Source organism: Vigna umbellata, chromosome 4 (assembly GCF_029865625.1).
Source record: "Vigna umbellata cultivar VRB3 chromosome 4, Vumbellata_1.0, whole genome shotgun sequence".
Taxonomy (NCBI): Eukaryota; Viridiplantae; Streptophyta; class Magnoliopsida; order Fabales; family Fabaceae; genus Vigna; species Vigna umbellata.
In genome coordinates this window covers 64,276,701-64,299,613 of record NC_142168.1, presented here as the reverse complement: position 1 = coordinate 64,299,613, position 22,913 = coordinate 64,276,701, and the positions used below count along the sequence as shown (strand labels likewise).

Genomic DNA, 22,913 nt, shown 5'->3' with positions numbered 1-22,913 from the left:
CTAATATATTCATAAAAAACAATACATATTTTTATATATTGTATGAAAATGTTTGTGTTAAAATTTTTTGATATCAAATATGAAGATTTTAAATGAAAGAGACCATTTGCTCTTAGTTGGATGGAATACTACTCACCTTTATATTATATATATAAAAAGTTCATAAAAATCAGCCCTTATTTATATATCATGTGTATCTTCTGCTTACATTAATAATATCACATTTTATCCCTTTTGATTATGTCAGGTCGCAATTACCCTATTAGACTTGTTTACCAAATTCATTTCCTATCTAATGGGAAAAACCCTGAAACACCTTTCTTCATGTGACAACGGGACTTAACTGAACAAGGACAAACCCGTCATTTCATCTTCTAGAGCTTAACTAACTGTAAGGTAGGTGAGAGTTATCCTGTATAAGCCGGCCGTTGAACAGAAAAAGTACACATGCCCCTGGAGATTTCTGATTCGATGGCGTTCACGTACTTTGGACGGTTGCAAGGAAACGACGAAGAAAATCAACGGTTCGATGTCAAAGTTCGATATACAATTGACTTCAATCTTATCTCACGTGATCATTCCTTCTTCCTGCCTCTTTCTTTTTATCTGACCGCTGCAGGAACGAGACCTCATCGATAATACCGTCCTAACACAATTACCAAATTACCCTTCTCGACAGTGTAGTAATCACCGGCTCTTCAATTCTGTACCCGCCAATAAATAAATCCCACTTAACAGTAACGGCGATTCCGTCAATACACGGAACGGGAAACATTCAATCGCGTTTACACCGAAACGCGTCTTCGAATTTGGACGGCACGTTTTGTTTTCGTTGAACCACCTAATAACAACCACACCACCACTTCCCAAACTTTTTTTAATTTAATTATTATTTAATAATAAAATGAATAATTAAAGTATATTTTTTATGCGGTTTCCTGAACTAATAAAGAGATAATTGCTTTAGAGTATAAAACTATAAATTATCCCTTCCTTACCCTTTTTCGGTTTTCTAAGCATTCGCTCCCTCTCTTTCATCATCCACTATTTCTCTCCGTTTTCTGGTCCAGCCGGAAAACTTCTCCCGTTCGCCGGAAAACCGCTTTTGTTTTCGGCGTCCCTTTTTTGGCGTTTCCAGAGGAAGCTGATTTCGGTCTTCTTATTCTCGCGTCGGCATTCTCTCTCAATTTGCTTTTGTTGCTTCTACGAGGCGTTGGATCTCTCTGTCACGCGGTTTTAGCGTTCTATTCGACGTTCTTCGAGAATGTGGCGAGCCTGGTTGTTCTTCGAGGCTCGCGCTTAATCTGCATCATTCTGGATCGTTGTTTAGGGTTTAGATTCGGATTTTTATCGTGATTGCTTTTCCTGGCTGTTCTGTGCACAAGTTAACGAAGACGGAGGCCTACAGGGAGCGACTTCGTAATGAAATGGTAGGCTAATCGTGTTTTATTCAGAATTTTTTTTTGTATTGGCTTTTTATTTGGTTTTTGATTCGCTGATGCTTGGAACTCTCCTGATAATGTATATTCTTCTGCTCTTCGTTCAGATCTCGGACATTGTTACGATATTTTACAATTTAGATGTGATTCCTTTTGTTTTGTTTGCTTGAATAATGAATTTTTCGAATCACGCCTTGTCATATTTTTATTTTCCCCTCGTTCTTGTTTTTCATGTTTAGGCTTCAGAGTGTGATATACAATTGATGTTCTTGAGGGATGCTTAAGGTGCATTTTGTAAGTGTGGGTGTTTTTTCTCTAATAAGTAAAACATGGTTCTTCTTTGAAGATCATTGGTAGAATAGAAAAAAGAGCATCACGGTTTTTCTCTTTTTCTTTGTTCACCAGTTTCTGGAATAGTATTTTAGAAGATTAAGTTTAACAGAGGAGATTAATAATTTTCTTGGCTTATATTTTTCTTTCCCTTTTCGTGTTGAAATTTATGTGATTAGAGCTACTTTTTTTTTTAATTGGTTTATCCTAAGGTGGAAATAGTGATGTTGAGAGGAGTAAACTATTCAAATTTCAGCGCATGCATTTGTTGAAAATTTCTGTAAGAATGTTTTTGTTGACTCTTTGCTTTGCGTGGTTCTAAATTGGGATAAGGTATTTTTGCTCAAATTTTCCCTTCTTAGCGGATACTTTTCAGAATGAGGTGATTTATGTTTGACTCAGAATGACCCTGTTCGATAATGTTCCCGACTTTGGTTGCCTCATAACGAACGACCCCTCTTCTAGTTATTGACTCCCTAATGGTAATATACCGTAGAAATTCGAATTAATTTCGGCCCTGGGATTGTTCTAGTTTGCTTGAGTTCAAACTTTAGTCGTTCACTCCTTCGTTTCAAGCTGGATTGACACTCTTTTGGTTCATTTGAAGATTTACGGGGCAATGCTTTGCATGGCCTTTTGTCACTTTAGTTCAACGATCCAGTTATGCTTACATAACATATATTTCAGTCTGTTAATTTCTTATTACTATCCATCTATTTTCACATCATTGTGACTTAATTTTTGTTTTCATGTGTGCATTTTACTGTTAAAAACCTGAATGTGATTTGTTTGTTATACAGGTGGAAAGAAGAGTGACTTTATCTAAGGAAGTTAGGAATGGGTTAGAATTTTTGAAGCGTAAAAGGCTTCAGCGTGCACAATCTGTCACTGCTACCCAAACAAATATTGCTAACATGATGAACAGAAGTGGAGGAGATGCTTTAAGAGACTCAGCATCATGTGGCATGAGATTGCATGGCAATGCTGATGTCTTTTCCAAACGAAAGGTGGATAAGTTTGATACAAATGACCTGGACTGGACTGAAACAATTCCAGAGTGTCCTGTGTATTCTCCAACAAAGGAGGAATTTGAGGATCCTTTGGTTTATTTGCAAAAGATAGCTCCAGAAGCTTCTAAATATGGTATTGAGTTTTCGTCTCTTGAATATTTTATTTCTTCTAGTGTGTATTGACTTTAGTATTTTGGATTAATATTATATATTAGTGAGCAGTATGTAGCTTTGACAAACTCACGACATGGCAGGGCTTTCCAGTGCTTGCCCTTTAAATCCTGCTTTTGTTTTTGTTGAGAGGGTATTGATCATTAGTGATGTAAAAGATAAACTCATTGAGTGAGGAGGATACAAAATGTAAGATTAACTGAAGGATGATCATTCTTTCTGTACCTCAAACTTTAAAAGGATTCTAAACAAAATGGAATGTAGAAGTCTGACTAAGGTCATGGTGTGGAGACATCAATTAAATGATTTTTCTCTCAATCTTTTGTCATCATATATCTAGCGTCATACTCACTAGTTTTATTCATTTCCTGAAGTATCCTATATTTGTATTTTTTTGAAACTTTTGGTTTAAATGAGAGGATTGTCATTGATTATTTCGAATTTGATTGTAAAAGTTATTGGTTCAGGATGATGAAATGAAGTAGCCTCCTATTATATTGTATATTGGGGAGGGGATAGATGAAACCAATTGAGTAGTAGAACTGACCTAGCTGTTTCTTTTTGAATCTTGTAACAAATTCCAGGTATATGCAAGATTATCTCTCCTTTGAGCGCTTCAGTACCTGCTGGGGTTGTATTAATGAAGGAGAAAGCAGGTTTCAAGTTTACAACTAGAGTGCAGCCTCTTCGCCTTGCTGAATGGGATTCTGAAGACAAAGTCACGTTTTTTATGAGTGGAAGGTCGGTTTCTCTACTTATTATGTTAATATTTACATTATGTAATTTATAATTGCGTTATTGCCTTTTTGATTAATAAATTGTAATTTAAACAGAAATTATACATTTCGTGATTTTGAGAAAATGGCAAACAAAGTATTTGCTAGAAGATATTGCAGTGCTGGATGCCTTCCTGCCACATACTTGGAAAAAGAGTTTTGGAATGAAATTGGTTGTGGGAAGATGGAAAGTGTTGAATATGCATGTGATGTTGATGGCAGTGCCTTTTCATCTTCTCCCATTGACCAGCTTGGGAACAGCAAATGGAATTTGAAGGTGTTAATTTTATTGGTGTATCCCTATTTGTTTAGATATCCTTTTCTTTCTTTATAGAAGAGTAGAATATGTGACAAAGATAACTTATTCAACTATTCCTTCTGTATGATCTCAGAAACTATCAAGGTTGCCCAAATCAAGTTTACGGCTCTTGGAAACATTAATTCCGGTATGATAGTTTCGTTTAACGGTTAAGTCATCTTTGTAATATACATTTTACATGACTTCATATTGGATTTTCATTTCAGGGAGTAACCGAGCCCATGTTGTACATTGGAATGCTGTTCAGCATGTTTGCTTGGCATGTGGAAGATCATTATTTGTACAGGTAAATGTTGCTTATTTTCAGAATAAGTTCATAATAACATTATCACAACTGAAGGCTTTCTTCTTTAGTTGATTATTTAATGATATTAATATATTACATTGTTATGACAGCATTAATTATCATCACTGTGGCGCATCCAAAACATGGTACGGTATTCCAGGTCATGCAGCTTTGGAATTTGAAAGGGTGGTGAGAGAACATGTGTACACTAATGATATTTTGTCAAGTGATGGGGAAGATGGTGCATTTGATGTTCTTCTGGGGAAAACAACTCTATTTCCACCAAATATTTTGTTAGAGCATGAAGTTCCTGTCTACAAGGCCGTTCAAAAGCCTGGGGAGTTTATAATAACTTTCCCTAGAGCATATCATGCTGGCTTCAGTCATGGTTAGATTTGCTCATTTCTATTTTGTAGTTCCAGGAATTCTATCGCACCTTCTACTCCCACCTATTCACTGCTTGTGAAATAAATAAATTAAAAACTGATCCGTGTAATATTGGTTACAATTGTAGGTTTCAATTGTGGAGAAGCAGTGAATTTTGCAATTGGTGATTGGTTTCCGTTAGGGGCTATTGCTAGCAGAAGATATGCACTTCTTAACAGGGTTCCTTTACTGCCCCATGAAGAACTTCTATGCAAAGAAGCAATGCTTCTCCGTACATGCTTGGAACTTGAAGATTCGGATTTTCCCTCTTCAGACTCTCTTTCTCATAATAGCATTAAGATTTCATTTGTTAACTTGATGCGATTCCAGCATTGCGCGCGATGGTTTCTAACGAAATCAAGGGCTTGTATAAGCGTCTCTTCTCATTCCCATGGCACAATTCTCTGTAGCCTTTGCAAACGTGACTGTTACGTAGCTTATGTTGATTGCAACTGTCATATGCATCCTGTATGCCTACGTCACGGTAAGCTTTGCTCATTATCATTTACTATGTGATGTATGTTTGGTTTATTGGATCCCATGCTTTGCTTAATATCATTTACCATATATGGTAATCTCATGGATTTCAAATTGTTTCTTTAATATCCTATGGGATTATAATAGGAAAAAAAATATTATCTTGTTTCTGGACTAAATAATAAATTATGGACACAATGAATTCTTTACTTGATTATTACATGCATTTTCTATGGTACAATATTCTCATTTTGTGTTTTTAATTTTTGAGAATTCAGATGTTGATTCTCTTGACTTCACCTGTGGGAGCAAACACACACTTTATTTGAGGGAGGATATTATGGATATGGAAGCCGCAGCCAAGATGTTTGAGCAGGAAGATGGGATATCACATGAGATAAGGAAGCAAACCAATAGTGGTCAAAACATGTATGCATATCCTTTGTCAAATATGTTTCAGAGAGCCGAGGCAAATGGATACATTCCTTATTGTGAGCTAAAACTTGATTCTGTTGTTGAATTTTATACAACTCCAGAGCACTCAACAAATAATCAAGAATACAGTACACAGAATCAATCTGTCTTTGTACATTGCTCTGAAAATCAAATACCATTGGTGTCTGACGTTTCCTTTTCTTCAGCCACATCCACTCTTTCTGAATCCCTTGAGAGCTTCTCTACTCCCAAAAATGTAAGTCATCTGAATATAGTTTTTGAATATTGACCTTGCATATTATTCCATTGAGATTATTGAATGGTTATTATTGATTCTGGAACTAAACTTTCCGTTAATTATTTATTCTGCTAACAGGCTGAAGGGCATACAAATATCAATTTAGGAGGAGGTATTGTTGATTTTGAGGATTTTGGTGAAAGAATACCCAACAGTGCATGTGAATCTTCGTTATCCCCTGCTGTGTGCCATGAAAGCTCGATTAAACCACAGAGTGTTGTTCAGAGAGTTGATACAAAGCCCATCGCGGACGAGAGTGATTCTGATTCAGAGATGTTTAGGGTAAAGCGCCCTTCTTCTCTGAAAGCAGAGAGGAGAAATATGAATGATGTCACGTCTTCAAAGCAGACTGAGCAGCAGGTATTTTTCAAATATTTAGTTTATTTATTCATTTATATCATTGCATTGCTATTTTATCACTCAGCGCTCAGCTTACATTCCCAGTGTTTCATCTTTCCTAAATGGATTATCAGATTATGCTATATGAATGGACCATGATGATATTGTAATCTATGAGCAGGGACTAAAACGGCTGAAGAAAGTCCTTCCTGAAGGAAGGAGTGATCAACCAATGGATTTCAGAACTCAGGAGTTAAGTTACAAACATGTTAGCCATAAAAGTCGTGTTCAAGTCTCCTCCAGGGACAGATTTGCAAGGGGTAATGGCATTCCCATTTCGATAAGATATAAGAAGTTAGGAAACGAGGAAATAAGTATGCAACGAGATCACCACCAACACCGGAAAGATAGGTTCTTGCAGCAACAGACATTTAGGGAACCGCCTTCCATTGAGATTGAGCCAAAGCGCCTTAAAGTCCGAGGCCCTTCGTTTTTAGGCTTAGAGAGCAGATTGAATTGATGTTTCAAGTTGGCTCGAAAGGATTGTGAAACGCGATCAAGAGTCTGAATTTGCTAACTTCATTTAGCTTATGGGCTTTCTAACAATACACTAAATCCAAATGATTGATTAAGGGAGGAAGCAGCGGCAAGATATTAACGTATTAGGATATGAAATTACATTCTTTGTGCAGGCCAACATTTGGAATCTGCACGGGTGGTGATCCTTTGGGTTCTCACGCCGAGGTGTTTTTCCAACTTTGGTTGGTGAACCTGACTTGCAAAGTTAGGACTTAGAAATCGGGTTAGCGACATTTATTTCCATGTAAATTTGTATTTTTCTTCTCACCTGTTGTTTAGGTCTTGTTAGGAACGTGGTCTCCATTGTTTTCTCATTAAATTCTATCAGCTGCTTCCCCTTCTGATGTTAATCCATTCTTTTTGTAGCAATAGGTCCTTTGTACCTAGAACTACTTGAATAAAGTTCAAGGAAATTTCTCATTTTCTCTCAATACTACCTTGCAAATTTGTTGTGCTGATCAAATTTGGTATCGTCTTTTGTAACTAATGATCACCTGAGAAAGAAATCATTTGATGTAATTTACCATTCTTTAGCACATTACTAATTATCAGGAAACATTTAGTGGATTATATAACTGCTAATTTTCCCTAGCCCAGTTGTCAAGATCAACCGCTGATGAAAAAGTTTGATATTGAATGATGATTGTACTTTTTGGTTTAATAACACGCCATTGGAGTAAGTTGTCGTGGGTAGGTAGCTCTATTATGGCAGAGGTCACATGTTTCTGAGACTATTCACATAAAATAAGATAACATTTTTATATGTAACATCTTTTTTTCTTTCTTTTGTTTAGTACTTTACATATTTAACCTTCGAACCTGTAACAATTGTTTAACCGGAAAATTTGTTTAATTGATCTATATAAACAGTGATAACTTCTTCCAAAAATACTAATTTTGTGAAAAATCAAACTTATTTTTGTGAGAAAACGATTACCATATTTTCTGAAAAGGGTATTTATTTTATTTGTATCCAGCTGTTCCATAGCCACCGGTGCACAACTGTAATAAAAATGTTTAAGTAATATATTTGTTTTAAGGCATTTGAATGTTTTCTTCGTTTTATTTTCGTATTTTGTTCCAGTAATGTTTATTCAAATGTGAACAATATTATCTTGTTATCAAGGAATGTTTTAAGAAAAACTAAATCAAAGCATTAAGACAAATATGTATAAAACAAATAATAATTACTTTTAAGCTATTAAAATATTTAGCAAACTATGTTTTATATCCTTTAACTTTATGTTCTCAGATTACTATTTTGTAAGATCCAAAGATTTCCTTTAATTCGGTATATTGGTCAGCTGGTTTCATTTGATGATAAATCAGTAACTCTTAGGCATTTAATTTATTTTTGAATATACAAGTTTTATATACGCATAAATAATATCCAAACTTTAAATCATTATGTATTAAAAACCAAATCCAAATTCCAATATACTGCGACTCTTTTTAGTTCCATTATTTAAATCTCTTATATTTTGTATTTAGATGCCCTTTTAAGAATCTTCATGAGACAGGAGTATCCAAGAAGGTAATGATGGTTTGTATGAGATTTTTATTTTTTTGGGGAGAATTTGATTGAGAATTAGTTGCTACATTTCTTTCCATTTATTCATATAATTTGTATTAGCTTATCAGTTTTTTTAACACATCAGGCTATAGTTATTAGTTAACATATGCAGCTGTATTTATTCGGTAAGACTTTTTACTGCAGAAATAGAAACATTGATATCTAACGTAGCATGTACATTAACCACTTACTTTAGATATATAGTCCCAGTCCCTCGAATATTAACTTAATTTTTTCCTTTTTGCTTTTTATACATATATGTCCTAAATCTTTTAAAAGAAATAAATAAAATGTAAAATTTTCTCAGTCGATCTAAAGCTACTGATAACACAACATCATTTACTTGCTTACCAAATTCAGTGATAATAGTTATCACTTATAACTCCTCATTATAAGTTATTACAAATCATCACACAAAATTATTCTAGCTATCACTACAATCTACGTCAAAACTCTCTGGCAATCAAAGAAATTACCATAACCACAATTGTGACTCAAAGAAAATCTTATAGTATAAGAATTTTATATGGGAGAAAATAACGATAATATATTATAACTTAATACCTTTCGAAATTTTGGTATTAAGTACATATCCACTAAAAAGTAAAATTTAACTCATTCGAAGTGCTTTGAATACACCAATTGTAGTTTTATAAATGATGATAGTTAATAAAGTCTATAAACATGAGGATGAGAACAGCCTAAAACTTAATGTCATGTTCACGTTCACACAACTATATCATACCAAATAAGTAATTTATATAGAGAGCACATACATTGAATGTTACGTTTGAACATAACCAGAACGACTAACTCCACGCTCAAGCGTTAAGTCTAAAAAAACATATAAACATAATAATGGCTAACAACCTATTTATGGATTCTAGTGCTTTTCATACCATTTCAATCATCACACTAACTCTAAACTAAATTTATTCAATTTGGTTCCTCAACACCAACCACAATCAAAATTATCAAAATTTTACATGATAAAAACATATTATTAAACTCTAATACAAAATATCAATTAAATAAACAATTATAACTTTAAATCTTCTACACAAATATTCAACTTTATAAATTAACTTCAAATAAGATATATAGTCTGTTAAGGAAGAAAAGTATTATAATATCTCTTGAACTCCTATACACAAGAATATTCCAGAGAACTTATAAAACGCAAACCTAAAAATTAAAACATAATCATTAGTTGGAAAGAAAGTTTATAGTTCTCAACCGATCAAAGATATGAAATTCAAAAGTTCACACATGAAAAGGAAATAGATAAAAAAAGGATATAGAAATAGGATAATAAGGAAAATTCATCAAGGTTGCAACGGGCACACTTTTCTTAGGGTAATTATATAACATCAATAGACACTTTATTAATATCTATATATCTTTTTTCACACCAAATTGTCTGTTTATTTACATTTTTTCTTGTTATGTTTAAATATAAACTAGCATGACTGTATTCATATGTCATTTTATTTATTTTCCCCTCTCCATTTTTGTTGAATTCATAATTATTGGAATTATTTTGTTTTACTTTAAAGGAAAAATCAAGCAAGACAAAAATACCTTTTCATATTTTGTTTTTACATGGCCGGAAATTTTGACCAACTTTTTTGTTTTTTGTTCACACAATACATGGACCCAGTTTAACTTTATTCAGCCGCTTCTTTCTGCACCACCATATATTTCTTCCTGCACCTTATATAAGAAATTTTCGATTTTACGCTTTATAAATTATGCAATCCAAAATAAAAAATGATTTTCAACTGGTATAATATAAAATTGAAAAATATTTCTGAATCATAAAATCAGAAAGCTGAACATGACTTCTAATTATACCTAGAAGTTATTTTTTTCTTTAAAAATGTATTTTTAGATAGTATAATAAAAGAAGTTAAAATTTATTTGAGAAAAAAAAGCGGAATTATGTAATTTAAAAATAAAAAAATGACTTTCAAATTACGTAAGAGAAAATTCTACTTTTGTCTGGATTATGTAACTTGGAAGGTAAAAATGGCTTTTAGATTATATAATTTAAAAGTTTTTTTTTTTAATTTCCTAAAGTAACTTTCAAATTGTATAATCTGAAAATATAAAAATAAAATTTTATTTAAATGGAGGTATAGGAAAAAACTTATGGTGGTGCAAGAAGAAACTACAGTAGTTTACGTTCAACAGAAAAAAACCGGGCTTCTTGATAGACATGACACGAACTCGTGTTGGCCCAAAATAGAATTACTCAGAAAACTTAACATTGTTTGTTCACACTTTATACTTCTTCCCTTTTTGTATGGATTCGATTTAATTTTGTTTATATTTTTTTTTTCATTTATTCTCGCATTTAGCAATTTTTTATCAGGTTGAATTATAAAGGCAGGCAGAAAGCATCTTTTCGTCGTCAAAGATAAAGGAAAAAACATCTTTGAAAGATGTCCACTTTAGTGTGATAACTACTTTAAAATTTGTTCACATCAATTGAATATGTACATATAATATATATTGTCTTTTTACCATTTTTATTTATAAAAGTTATTTTCATAAAGTTATTGGTTCGTATGAACTAGATTTTCTACAGTGACTTTAAGAAGAAAAACTGTAAAAGATTAAATAAAATAAACTTATAAGTTGAAATAAAATGTAAAATAATCATATCATATAGTTCTTTTTTTAAAATTAGTTTACACATTACTTTGATAATTTTTATTTTATTTTTTTCACAAATCCTTATAAAAGAACTTGTATAAACAAACATATTGACATATCTTTTCCTTTTTCTATATTTAACACTTGAGTTCCATAATTACGCATAATTAGCCCTTCTAGGTATTTTTTACACCTTAATTAACTCTTCTCTCCAATCCAATAATTTTTACAAGTTTTACTAAATGGATCTCACATTATAATATATTATATATGGAAGGCCTACAATCTATGTTTATTTTATTATAATGAAACTAAAAAATTATCATTAAAATAAAAGGTAACAAATTAAAAATTATTGATATTTAAGTTGTTTTTTGAGTTTTTATAAAGTTAAGAGTTTCTTTTAATGAAATAAATTAGAGTGTAATAAAAATATAGCTTAAATGAGGTATTTTCGAGCCATATTCTCAAATAAAATAGAATTAATATTTAATCTTTTCTTTACTTAAAAAACGAATTGTTGCTTGAGGATAAAATTCATGACTTATATAAGTAGTTATTTGGTTGGAAACTTATATTCAACATTTATCTCACTTGAGTGAGTTAAATGCATAATTTTGCTATAATTCAAAATATTTATAATCTCAACTTCACATAAATATAAAAAATTCAATTCAAATATATTCCATTAACAATACATCTGTAAAACCGTTAAGTGTTCAAAAAACCATAATATATAATCTAAACTCATCTATATGTATTGAAATCATGCTTGCTTTACCAACATCATCATCGGTTGCTTTACTAACATCATCCGTCTTGTACACTAAAGAACTAGAATTAAAAAGAAAATGGTGAAAAGAAAATCTCATAAAATTTGGTTTGCCAATTTTTGTGAATTAATTTTAATCATTGGTAATTATTGATGAATATTGACAATCAGTTTTTATCCATCAAATAATAAATGTTATATAAATAGTTTCTTATATATTAAATGATAAATTTGTATTACAAGAAATTATTTATATGCTTATAATTGAGTTTCTATTTATTGATTTTGATTTTGAAAAATAGTGATGATTGATATTAATTGTACTATTAACAATTAAAAAATATTACATCAATCATTTTATCATCTTTCAAAATTACAGTATCAAAACTATATCACAAGTGAAGAGTTATTTTTGAAGATAGAAATCATAAATATGCTTTTATTTTAAAAATTACTAATTAAAAAAATATTTAAATTACATGTGTTATAAATAATGATAATTTAAAATTAATGTAAATTAGTTTTGGACAAGCGTTGCAAAAGAAAAAAAAAAAAAACAAGGAAGAAGGAAAAGGTTTGAATATGGATCGTGCAAACATTATTCTCCAAATTTCACAAGCTGAAATGTTAGCGAATTCGGATAGGCTTTAATATTTATATAACTAAAGGAAAAAAAATAAAAATAAATGTAAGTGGTTGTGAGATCCCGGAAAATTTTAAAACGTAATTAGATGTCAAATCAGTAATTATGATACTGCTGATTCACCTAGTAGCTTCCATCAATGAGCCGCGACACACGTCCAGTGCATTAATTGCGCACTAAGCTCTGCATGCACACACGACACTTGTCACGTTGGAAGCTTCCAATTCAGAGTTTGGTATGCAGGTGTCAGCGAGGGAGACGTTCGTTCAAACGAACGTGAGTTAAGCAAAAAGAGTTTTCGAAAAACCCTCCACTCACCTGTATCACTCATCTCCTTCCTCTGAATCAGATTTTCCAATTTCTCTGATCTCTCTCTAGAACCAGTAACCTTCTCTCTTCGATAACTCATCTTCTTCTTCTCCGATTCACTTTCCAGAACCGTAGGAGTGTTCGTCCAGTTGAGACCTTTCATTTGGACCGAACAGAACTTGGATCGGAACTGGTAAGTTTTTCTGTCTTAAGCTTCGTCCCTTTTCTGGTCTCATGCGAACCCTAGTTGGTTGCATGAATGGGTTCTAGGTCTGAGTTTTGGTTGATTGTTTTGGTGTCTTAGTTTTACGTGGGAACTGTGGAACGAAACTTGAGAGTAGAAGTGGTTAGAGGAAACCCTAGAATCGTGCTTTTGGAAGATCACTGCTATCCAGGTAAGGGAAGCTTACATATATTTAAATTTATACGTGTATGATTGTATGAAAGCATAATTGGGTTGTTTGTATGAAATCTTTGTATGCGTGATTTTCTGATCTGCATGAACGAGCCCTGTTGTGCTGTTATGAATGTACTGATATGATTTTCTGGATTGTTGAGCTGCATGCATGGTTGAATCGTATGGATGAATACTATAATGTATGAATTGTTAAGATGTTGATTATTGAATATGAAGTAATCTGGAAGTGAGAGTGTAAAGTTCATAAATCTGAGATTCATTTGAAGTATAAAGTTTAGGTTAAAATGTTGAAATCTGAAAAATTGGCTAAGGTTGATAATTCTGCACTTAAATCCTACTTTTGTTAACTAACGCTCGTCACTGTACGGTCTTATACCGTTCGGTTTTCCTTATGATACTTTAAAATGGAATTCTTTCATTTGGAAAGAATTCTGCTCGAGAACGAGCGTCCCCCTTTGAGTAAATAAGCGTTCGTTGTGTTAGAATCGCTGCAGCGGAATTATTAGCGTGGTAACAAACCAAGAGGGGGGGTGAATTGGTTATATTCTCTTATTATGCCTTTTTAATATTTTTCTCTCAATTCTTTCTTACTAAGCAGATAATTGAATGTAAATAACAGAGTAAGGGAAAGAGAAAAATTGCACAGGTGATTTTATCCTGGTTCAGATCACTAGGATCCTACGTCCAGTCGCTTATCTCAAACAAGATAAACCTTTTTCACTATCACAAAACAGTTACAAATATTAGTCACACAGAAAAACAATTTGTAACAGTTTAGAAATTACCACCTCTCTTGAAACCACAAGAGATGAACTTACACCTCCTTTGAATCTTCACAAAGGATGACCACCTCCTTCGAATGCTTCACGAAGGATGATCCTCTTCCAGACACTTCCTCAGACACACCAAGGATGAACAAGCTATTCCTCTGTCACCACAGTACCACTTCAGGACTTGCAGACAAGAGTTTCCTTAGCTTCAACAATCTCACAGAGTTCTCAAAGAGTTCAGAGATCTTTTGCACAAGGGAAGAGTTATTTTTGAGATAAAGAGTGAGCCATTTTATAGACTCAACATAATACCCTTCCATTCTTCGAAAACGGGCCATCTAACGCATTTAATCGATTAAGATAAATATTAATCGATTAATAATGAGTACAACGGCTAGTTTTTCAAATCTGAAACCCCCAACGGCTAGTTTTTCAAATCTGAAACCTCCAACGGCTAGTTTTTCAAATCTGAAACCCCCAACGGCTAGTGTTAATTGATTATTCTCAGGAATAATCGATTAACTAAATAAATCAAATATAAATTACAAGAATCAACCCTAATACATATTTGAGCACTATTACATCAACTTTGATTATTATAAAAGCTTTATAAAATACAGAGATCCTCAATTTGTCTTTATGGATCTTGACTTGTGCAAATCTGTTCATCATCAAAACTTCATCTTTGATTTTTGCTAACATTCTCCCCCTTTTTGATGATGATCAAAAACTACTTTGATTTAAAGCTTTTAGTAATAATCTGGATAAAACACAACTTATGGAAGAAAAAGTGCATTAGTGAATAAACACAAATAAGCAAATGAGCTTAAATAAGCTTTAAACATTTTCTCCCCCTTTTTGATCATAATTAAAAAGGTGTGTTTGATGTTCTCCCCCTAAGATAATACTCCCCCTTAATAAAAGCATGTATGCATATGAGCTAAAAATATTTCAAATTTAAAGATTCATTCAAACATACACAATAGGATATTTAAAGCAAATAATTTTAGGATGAAGAACTTATAAAACATTGTTTAAACATACATTGAACTATATAAGATAGGAATTTTAAAGCATACAAAAATATGGCTAGATTTTCAAAATTGCAAAACTGGAACGCATTTAAAAATTCAATCATAAGATATTTCTAAAGATTCTTAGATCTCTTCTAATGTTTACCCCTTTAGATATGCCTCCAACTTCGTAATGATAATCCTCTAGGTTGTTTCCACATTTTGTTTAGATCTTCATCTTGAGGATTGTCATCATTCTTCGCTTCATTTGTTGTCTTCTACAAATCTTCATCATTGCCTGCATCTAATTCAACTGACTCAAGAGGTTTTGCCTCAAGGTCTACAATTTCATCAAAGACAACATGCACACATTCTTCTATTTCAAATGTTTTCCGATTGAAAACTATATATGCTTTGTATATTAGAAGATATCCAAAAAAATAGTTTCATCAGCCTTGGAATAAAATTATCTTAAATTTTGTTTTAAAGAAATTCTAAATATTAAACAATAGGTACCCAACTACTTGTATGGGTCCTTTGGGTTAGATTTAAAAAAAAGAAATCATTTTACAACCCAAACAAATCTACCACTTGGAACACCATAATGCTTAATTTTACATTTATTTGAAGTATGACCCTTTTTCATACAATAAAAGCATGATACAAAGTTTGTGTTCCTATGAGTTGTTCCTTTTTCTACCCAAATTCTACGGGTTCTTTTATTTTGTTTGTTTTTAATTTTAGGAACATACTCATTTTTAACAACCTTATTTTCATTATTTTTGCTACATTCTCCTAAGGTTGTTTGTTCAGAAAAATATTTAAATTGTATGCAAGACTCACATTCATGATTAGCAACATATTTTTCTTTTTCATAATATAGCACTTTATTTTTCAAATTCCTGATTTCTTCTGCTTGATATAAAAATTTATTTTTTAAACTTCTGTTTTCTTCAGATGAATTTGAAAATTCAGTTTTCAAGGCATCATTTAATTTAGTGAGATTTTCAGAAGTAAATTTCAAATTTTTATTTTCTTCAAGAAGGTTGTCAAATTCAGATTTTAAATTTTTAAAATCCTTTTTCAGCTTTTTATGAGAAATATTTAATTTTTCAGATTCAATTAACAATGCAGCATATGTTTCATGCAATTCATCTTCATCAACTTGACTATTATTATCAGAACAATGTGAGCTACTTACTTGGCTGACATTATCATCATCTGCCATTAAACAGATGTTTGCTTCTTCATCTGAATCGCTTGAATCTGAAAAGGACTCATTATCGTCTTCCCATGCAATGTATGCTTTCTTTTTCTTGAAGAATCTTTTCTCCTTTTTGTCTTCACCTCTCTTCTGATTTGGACAGTCTGCCTTTAGATGCCCCTTTTCTCCACAGCTGTAGCATCGGTAATTTGAGGAAGATGCCTGATTATCTTTCTTTTCGTACCTAAACCTTCCTTTACCTTTAGACTTCATGAATTTGTTTAATCTTTTGATCACAAGGCTTAAGTTTTCCTCTTCGTCTGAGTCTTCATCTTCCGATTTACCTTTGCTTCTATCAACCTCTGATTTTAACGCCAAACTCTTCTTGTTGGTTTTGGATTTAGCTTCTTCTTCATCAAGTCTTCCAAGATCTAATTCATGTTCCCTCAACTTTCCAAATAATGCCGCCATAGTCATGGTGTTGAGGTTTTGTGACTCCGAGATTGCAGTCACCTTAGGTTGCCACGACCTGTCTAAAGACTTCAAAATTTTAATGTTTAATTCGTCAGTATCAAATGACTTACCCAGTCCAATGAGATGATTGACAATGTTGGTGAAGCGTTTTTGAACATCAGAAATTGTTTCTCCTTGCTTCATCCTGAACATTTCATACTCTTGAATCAGGGAATTCTTTCTTGCCCTCTTTACGTCATCTGTTCCTTCATGTGTTACTCTGAGCACGTCCCACATTTCTTGAGCAGTTTTGCAGACAGAAACCCTGTAGAACTCATCAACAGTCAATGCTGATGCAATAATATTCCTAGCTTTCACGTCATTCTGAAATCTTTTCTTTTCTTCAATGGTCCATTGACCACGGGGCTTTGGTTCCTGTATATTGTTAGTAGGAACAGAAGAACCAGACGCAATAACATCCCAAATTTCACAATCAATAGATTCAATAAATATTTGCATTCTTACCTTCCAGAATGCATAGTTCTCACCTGTGAATAGTGGGGGTCTATTGATTGATGCACCCTCTCCAAAGGTTTGATGTGATCCTGCCATTTGAATGACTATCAAAGCAAGCTCTGATGCCAATTGTTAGAATCGCTGCAGCGGAATTATTAGCGTGGTAACAAACCAAGAGGGGGGGTGAATTGGTTATATTCTCTTATTATGCCTTTTTAATATTTTTCTCTCAATTCTTTCTTACTAAGCAGATAATTGAATGTAAATAACAGAGTAAGGGAAAGAGAAAAATTGCACAGGTGATTTTATCCTGGTTCAGATCACTAGGATCCTACGTCCAGTCGCTTATCTCAAACAAGATAAACCTTTTTCACTATCACAAAACAGTTACAAATATTAGTCACACAGAAAAACAATTTGTAACAGTTTAGAAATTACCACCTCTCTTGAAACCACAAGAGATGAACTTACACCTCCTTTGAATCTTCACAAAGGATGACCACCTCCTTCGAATGCTTCACGAAGGATGATCCTCTTCCAGACACTTCCTCAGACACACCAAGGATGAACAAGCTATTCCTCTGTCACCACAGTACCACTTCAGGACTTGCAGACAAGAGTTTCCTTAGCTTCAACAATCTCACAGAGTTCTCAAAGAGTTCAGAGATCTTTTGCACAAGGGAAGAGTTATTTTTGAGATAAAGAGTGAGCCATTTTATAGACTCAACATAATACCCTTCCATTCTTCGAAAACGGGCCATCTAACGCATTTAATCGATTAAGATAAATATTAATCGATTAATAATGAGTACAACGGCTAGTTTTTCAAATCTGAAACCCCCAACGGCTAGTTTTTCAAATCTGAAACCTCCAACGGCTAGTTTTTCAAATCTGAAACCCCAACGGCTAGTGTTAATTGATTATTCTCAGGAATAATCGATTAACTAAATAAATCAAATATAAATTACAAGAATCAACCCTAATACATATTTGAGCACTATTACATCAACTTTGATTATTATAAAAGCTTTATAAAATACAGAGATCCTCAATTTGTCTTTATGGATCTTGACTTGTGCAAATCTGTTCATCATCAAAACTTCATCTTTGATTTTTGCTAACACGTTGTTGGTAGCGTTCGGCCTTCTGTCGAGCGTCAGTCTTTAATAGCGTTCGACCTTCTGTCGAGCGTCAGTCTTTAATAGCGTTCGACCTCATGTCGAGCGTCAGTCTTTAATAGCGTTCGACCTCATGTCGAACGTCAGTCTTTAATAGCGTTCGACCTCATGTCGAGCGTCAGTCTTTAATAGCGTTCGACCTCATGTCGAGCGTCAGTCTTTAATAACGTTCGACCTCATGTCGAGCGTCCGTTTTAAATAGCGTTCGTCCTGATCTCAAATAGCGTTCGTCCATACAGTGAATTAACGTTCGTCTTTTTATGGAAGTGTAACAAAGAATGAAAATGTGATATTGAGAGAATTATAAAATGAACGAACCATATATGGGGTGAAATTATGAGATTGATATTTGAACGAGCGTTCCAAGGAGGAACGACTCTGATTGGTTATTGAATTTAGTAAAGTATGACTGTGGATAAGTTTAGACTCGCTGTCCATCCTGATGTTCCGTGATACGCCTCTTCAAGTAGAAGGGGGTACTCATGTGTGGGAACGGCAGGAGGTCCTTAGTCCATAAGTTAACATGGGCGACGTAAGAACGGACTTACCTCGAGTGGCAGCTGTTTAATGTTACCCAGTTACTACATCACTCGGGTGCAAGGACGCTTGAAACTACACAGATTCATACAGTCCGGACGGTCTGTCTAGAATATTTATATTTATGTTTTGATTGAAGTTATATGCGTATGTACTGATTGTGTGATGATTTGAATATAAATGTTGAAGTATGAATTTAAAATACGTAAGCTTACCCTTGTGTTTTCCTTGTGTTGTCCTGGTCTCTGTACGTTCGTCTTGTCTTTGCAATGATCATCCATGTGGATGTGAGCAGATGGTGGAGCGTCCCTTGAAACACTGCTGGAAGAAGAAAATTTGGAGGACGCGACGCTGGTGGATGTTGAAGTGAAAGCCGAGCCCTAGAGCGCTCGCCAGTATAGTATAGTTTATTACGTGTTTTATGTAGACGTTCGGTTGTAATCCTGTAAAACCGTTCGTCCTTAAACTCTTTATATTATGGAGTTCGTCATTTCTGTATGCTTTATGAACGTTCGACATCTTAGTGCTCGTTCGGTTTTTGTAAGACTGCACTGTTTATTATCTTAATGTAATTAATCTTGATTATGGTAATTACTATATTTTGGGATGTTACATTAGTGGTATCAGAGCAGTTTTGTTCTCTTAAGGACGCTGTAGGTTATGGGTGCATTACGTTTTTACTGTGTGCTCATAGTGTGTTTAATAAGTTAATGTGTTAACTGTTAGACACTTCTAACGTTCGTTTTCTATGGTACAGAAAACGATGGCCCCTAGACTTCCTCCTCCACCCCAACCTAACGAACCTGATGCGTCCAACCACGCCAGGTTGTTGGAGACAGTGATAGACCGTTTACAACAGCAGAATACGACCCTAATGGAACAAAACGCCACCCTGATGCAGCAAAACCAAGCTGCCATGCAAAGTCTGGAAGCTTCCCGTACTAGCTCGGAAACAACCCAGCGACAGCTGATGGAGATTTTAGCATCAACCAGGCACACTGCGGGAGCGTCTTCTTCCAACGCTGCCCCGCCTACTGCTGAGTGGACCCTGGAGAGTTTCCTCCAACACCACCCGGCTAAATTCAGTGGGAAATGCCTTCCTGATGAGGCAGACCAGTGGCTGAGAGATATGGAGCGTATTTATGATGCTAAGAGGTGTCCGGATGAGAGCCGCTTGGCTTTTACAGAGTATTTGTTGACTGGAGAAGCAAGTCACTGGTGGACGAGTATGAAGGCCATCTTAACGGACGCTCGGAATCCAGTAACCTGGGCGGTTTTCAGAGGCAAGTTTTATGAGGAGTATTTCCCGGACAGCGTACGTTACGCTAAGGAAGTTGAGTTCCTTCAACTGGCACAAGGAACCAAGTCTGTGTCGGAGTATACCAACACCTTTAAACACCTCCTGAGGTTCAATACGATGGCTACTAACGAAGAGTGGCAGTGCAGGAAGTTTGAGAATGGGTTGAGAAGTGATCTGAAAGTGTTGATCTCAAGTTTGTGTATTCGGTCTTTTCCTGCCATGGTCGAGCGAGCCAAGGTTTTGGAGAAGAATATGGCAGAGGCAAAACGGTTGAAGAGGCAGCAAACAGTGAGTAGGGGACCAATGGTGTCCAGGGGAGGTGCTGTACAGAGGAGACCTCCTTACGCTCGTCCAAATCAGTCTTCTCAGACGAGCGGATCACAAGCAGTAGTCCCGGTCGGACAGTCTGGACAGGGAGGTGTTGTTTGTTTTCGGTGTGGAGGACCACATTATAGGTCTTCATGCCCTCAGTTGGTGGGAGTAAAGCAATGCACTCGTTGTGGAAAAAACGGGCACCTGGATCACGAGTGCAATATGAGTGGGCGTGCTGTGATGAGGCCACCTAATGCTGGAAGAAATCAGCCAAGAGGAGGACGAGCCCAAGCTAGTGGGCGAGTGTATGCTATAACGAGCGCTGAAGCAGCGAGTTCAGGTAACCTTATTGTTGGTGAATGCATGCTGTTTGGTAGACCCTGCTGTGCTTTGTTTGATTCGGGGGCAACGCACTCCTTCATCTCGAAGGCGTGTGTTGAAAAGCTGGGATTAGAAGTGAGCGAGATGCAGTTTGATCTGGTGGTGTCGACCCCAGCAGCTGGTGAGGTTAGGACGTCCACTATGTGCGTCAAGTGTCCTATAGAAGTGGATGGGCGTAGGTTTAAAGTTAGCCTCATCTGCTTACCTCTTCAAGGTTTGGAGGTTATCTTAGGAATGGATTGGTTGGCTGCCAATCGTGTTCTTCTTGATTGTGGAGCGAAAGAGTTGATCTTCCCTGGTGTAGATGAAGAAGTTCTTTCAGTGACGCTCGGTCAGCTGAAAGAAGACATTATGGAAGGCGCCAGCTGTTTCTTGATTATGACTCACGAGGATCAGGAATCCAGAGGAAGGGTAGAAGAACGATCGTCCACTAGAAACGGTAAGGGACGATCAGTTGTGGACGAGTTTGCGGACGTTTTTTCCGGAAGAGATCCCTGGACTTCCCCCTCAGCGTGAAGTGGAGTTTACAATTGATTTGGTGACTACAGCCGCTCCCATCTCGGTTCAGCCATATAGGATGTCGCCTGCGGAGTTATCTGAACTAAAGAAGCAGATTGAGGAGTTGATAGAGAAGAAATTTATTAGGCCGAGCGTATCACCCTGGGGAGCGCCCGTGCTGTTAGTAAGGAAGAAGGATGGAAGCTCTCGGTTGTGTATTGACTACAGGCAATTAAACAAGCTGACCATCAAGAACAAGTACCCTTTGCCGAGGATAGATGACTTGCTAGATCAACTACATGGGGCTGCAGTATTCTCGAAGATTGATTTGAGATCCGGATATCATCAAATTAGGGTTAAAGAAGATGACATCCAGAAGACAGCATTCAGGTCGCGATATGGGCATTATGAATATGTGGTGATGCCTTTTGGAGTAACGAACGCTCCAGCCGTGTTCATGGAGTACATGAACCGCATATTCAGGCCCTATTTGGATAAGTTTGTGGTTGTCTTCATAGATGATATCCTCATCTATTCCAAGACTGAAGAAGAGCATGAAGAGCACCTTAGACTCGTACTTGGAGTGTTGCGGGAGAAAGAATTATATGCCAAGTTGTCTAAGTGTGAATTCTGGATGAAGGAGATCCAGTTTTTGGGTCATGTGGTGTCGGCTGGAGGCATCTCGGTGGATCCAGCGAAAGTGCGAGCGGTATTGGATTGGGAGAGTCCGCGTTCGGTCACGGAGGTACGTAGTTTTGTTGGACTGGCGGGCTACTACAGACGTTTCATTGAAGGTTTTGCTAAGATAGTAGCGCCGCTAACCCAATTGACCCGTAAAGATCAGCCGTTCGCTTGGACTGATCGTTGTGAATCCAGTTTTCAAGAGCTGAAGATCAAGCTGACGAGCGCCCCAGTGCTGGTTATTCCGGATACGTCTAAACCGTTTGAAGTCTATTGCGACGCTTCTAATCAAGGTCTGGGTTGTGTTTTGATGCAAGAGAGGCGAGCGGTAGCGTATGCGTCTCGGCAGTTGAGGATTCACGAGAGGAATTATCCAACGCACGACCTGGAGTTGGCAGCGGTCGTTTTTGCACTGAAGATCTGGAGGCATTTCTTGTATGGATCCACGTTCCAAGTTTTCAGTGATCACAAGAGTCTCAAGTACCTCTTTGATCAGAAGGAGTTGAATATGAGGCAGAGGAGGTGGCTTGAGTTCTTGAAGGATTATGATTTCGAGCTGCTCTACCATCCAGGAAAAGCGAACGTGGTAGCGGACGCTCTGAGCAGAAAAGTGGTGCATATGTCGTCTATGATGGTGCGCGAGTTGAACTTGGTGGAGAGTTTCAGAGATCTAAGGTTACAGTTTGAGTTTGAACCGAACAGCATCAAGTGCTGTAACCTTAGAATAGCTAGCAACGTGTTCGACCGAATCAAAATGAAGCAGCGTGAGGATGAAGATCTGGTGAAGATACTAGACTCGCTCGTTTCAAAGA

General features: G+C 35.4%; 2 protein-coding genes and 1 long non-coding RNA gene across 3 annotated transcripts; all 3 read left to right on the top strand.

Annotated features, from left to right (window-relative positions):
- The first annotated feature begins 999 nt into the window (after positions 1 to 999).
- Positions 1,000 to 7,316, top strand: LOC124821385 (lysine-specific demethylase JMJ13). Its single transcript, XM_088114022.1, has 11 exons — positions 1,000 to 1,430; positions 2,570 to 2,912; positions 3,535 to 3,691; positions 3,784 to 4,003; positions 4,119 to 4,172; positions 4,252 to 4,331; positions 4,442 to 4,719; positions 4,846 to 5,241; positions 5,513 to 5,925; positions 6,046 to 6,327; positions 6,488 to 7,316. Exons 1-11 carry the CDS (start codon positions 1,428 to 1,430, stop codon positions 6,824 to 6,826), a joined length of 2,565 nt encoding a protein of 854 aa, XP_087970148.1. The 5' UTR covers positions 1,000 to 1,427; the 3' UTR covers positions 6,827 to 7,316.
- Positions 7,317 to 12,852: 5,536 nt separating this feature from the next.
- LOC148200915 (uncharacterized) lies at positions 12,853 to 19,360 on the top strand. The gene is made up of 3 exons (XR_015785819.1): positions 12,853 to 13,033; positions 13,145 to 13,235; positions 19,225 to 19,360. It is a non-coding gene; the product is annotated as an uncharacterized LOC148200915 (long non-coding RNA).
- Positions 19,361 to 19,692: 332 nt separating this feature from the next.
- On the top strand, positions 19,693 to 22,788 carry LOC148200914 (uncharacterized). The gene is made up of 4 exons (XM_088113086.1): positions 19,693 to 20,881; positions 21,137 to 21,361; positions 21,471 to 22,491; positions 22,674 to 22,788. The coding sequence occupies exons 1-4, from the start codon at positions 19,693 to 19,695 to the stop codon at positions 22,786 to 22,788; spliced, it is 2,550 nt and encodes an 849-aa protein (XP_087969212.1).
- Positions 22,789 to 22,913: the final 125 nt, after the last annotated feature.

Excerpts from the sequence above, each read along its gene's own strand:
- LOC148200914 (XM_088113086.1), top strand. The coding sequence starts at position 19,693 with ATGGCCCCTAGACTTCCTCCTCCACCCCAACCTAACGAACCTGATGCG. Across the intron at positions 20,882-21,136 it reads CGCTGAAGCAGCGAGTTCAG|GTTTGGAGGTTATCTTAGGA; the intron begins GTAACCTTATTG and ends TACCTCTTCAAG. Across the intron at positions 21,362-21,470 it reads ACGATCGTCCACTAGAAACG|CCGCTCCCATCTCGGTTCAG; the intron begins GTAAGGGACGAT and ends TGGTGACTACAG.
- LOC124821385 (XM_088114022.1), top strand. Across the intron at positions 4,004-4,118 it reads ACAGCAAATGGAATTTGAAG|AAACTATCAAGGTTGCCCAA; the intron begins GTGTTAATTTTA and ends GTATGATCTCAG. Across the intron at positions 4,173-4,251 it reads TCTTGGAAACATTAATTCCG|GGAGTAACCGAGCCCATGTT; the intron begins GTATGATAGTTT and ends TTTTCATTTCAG.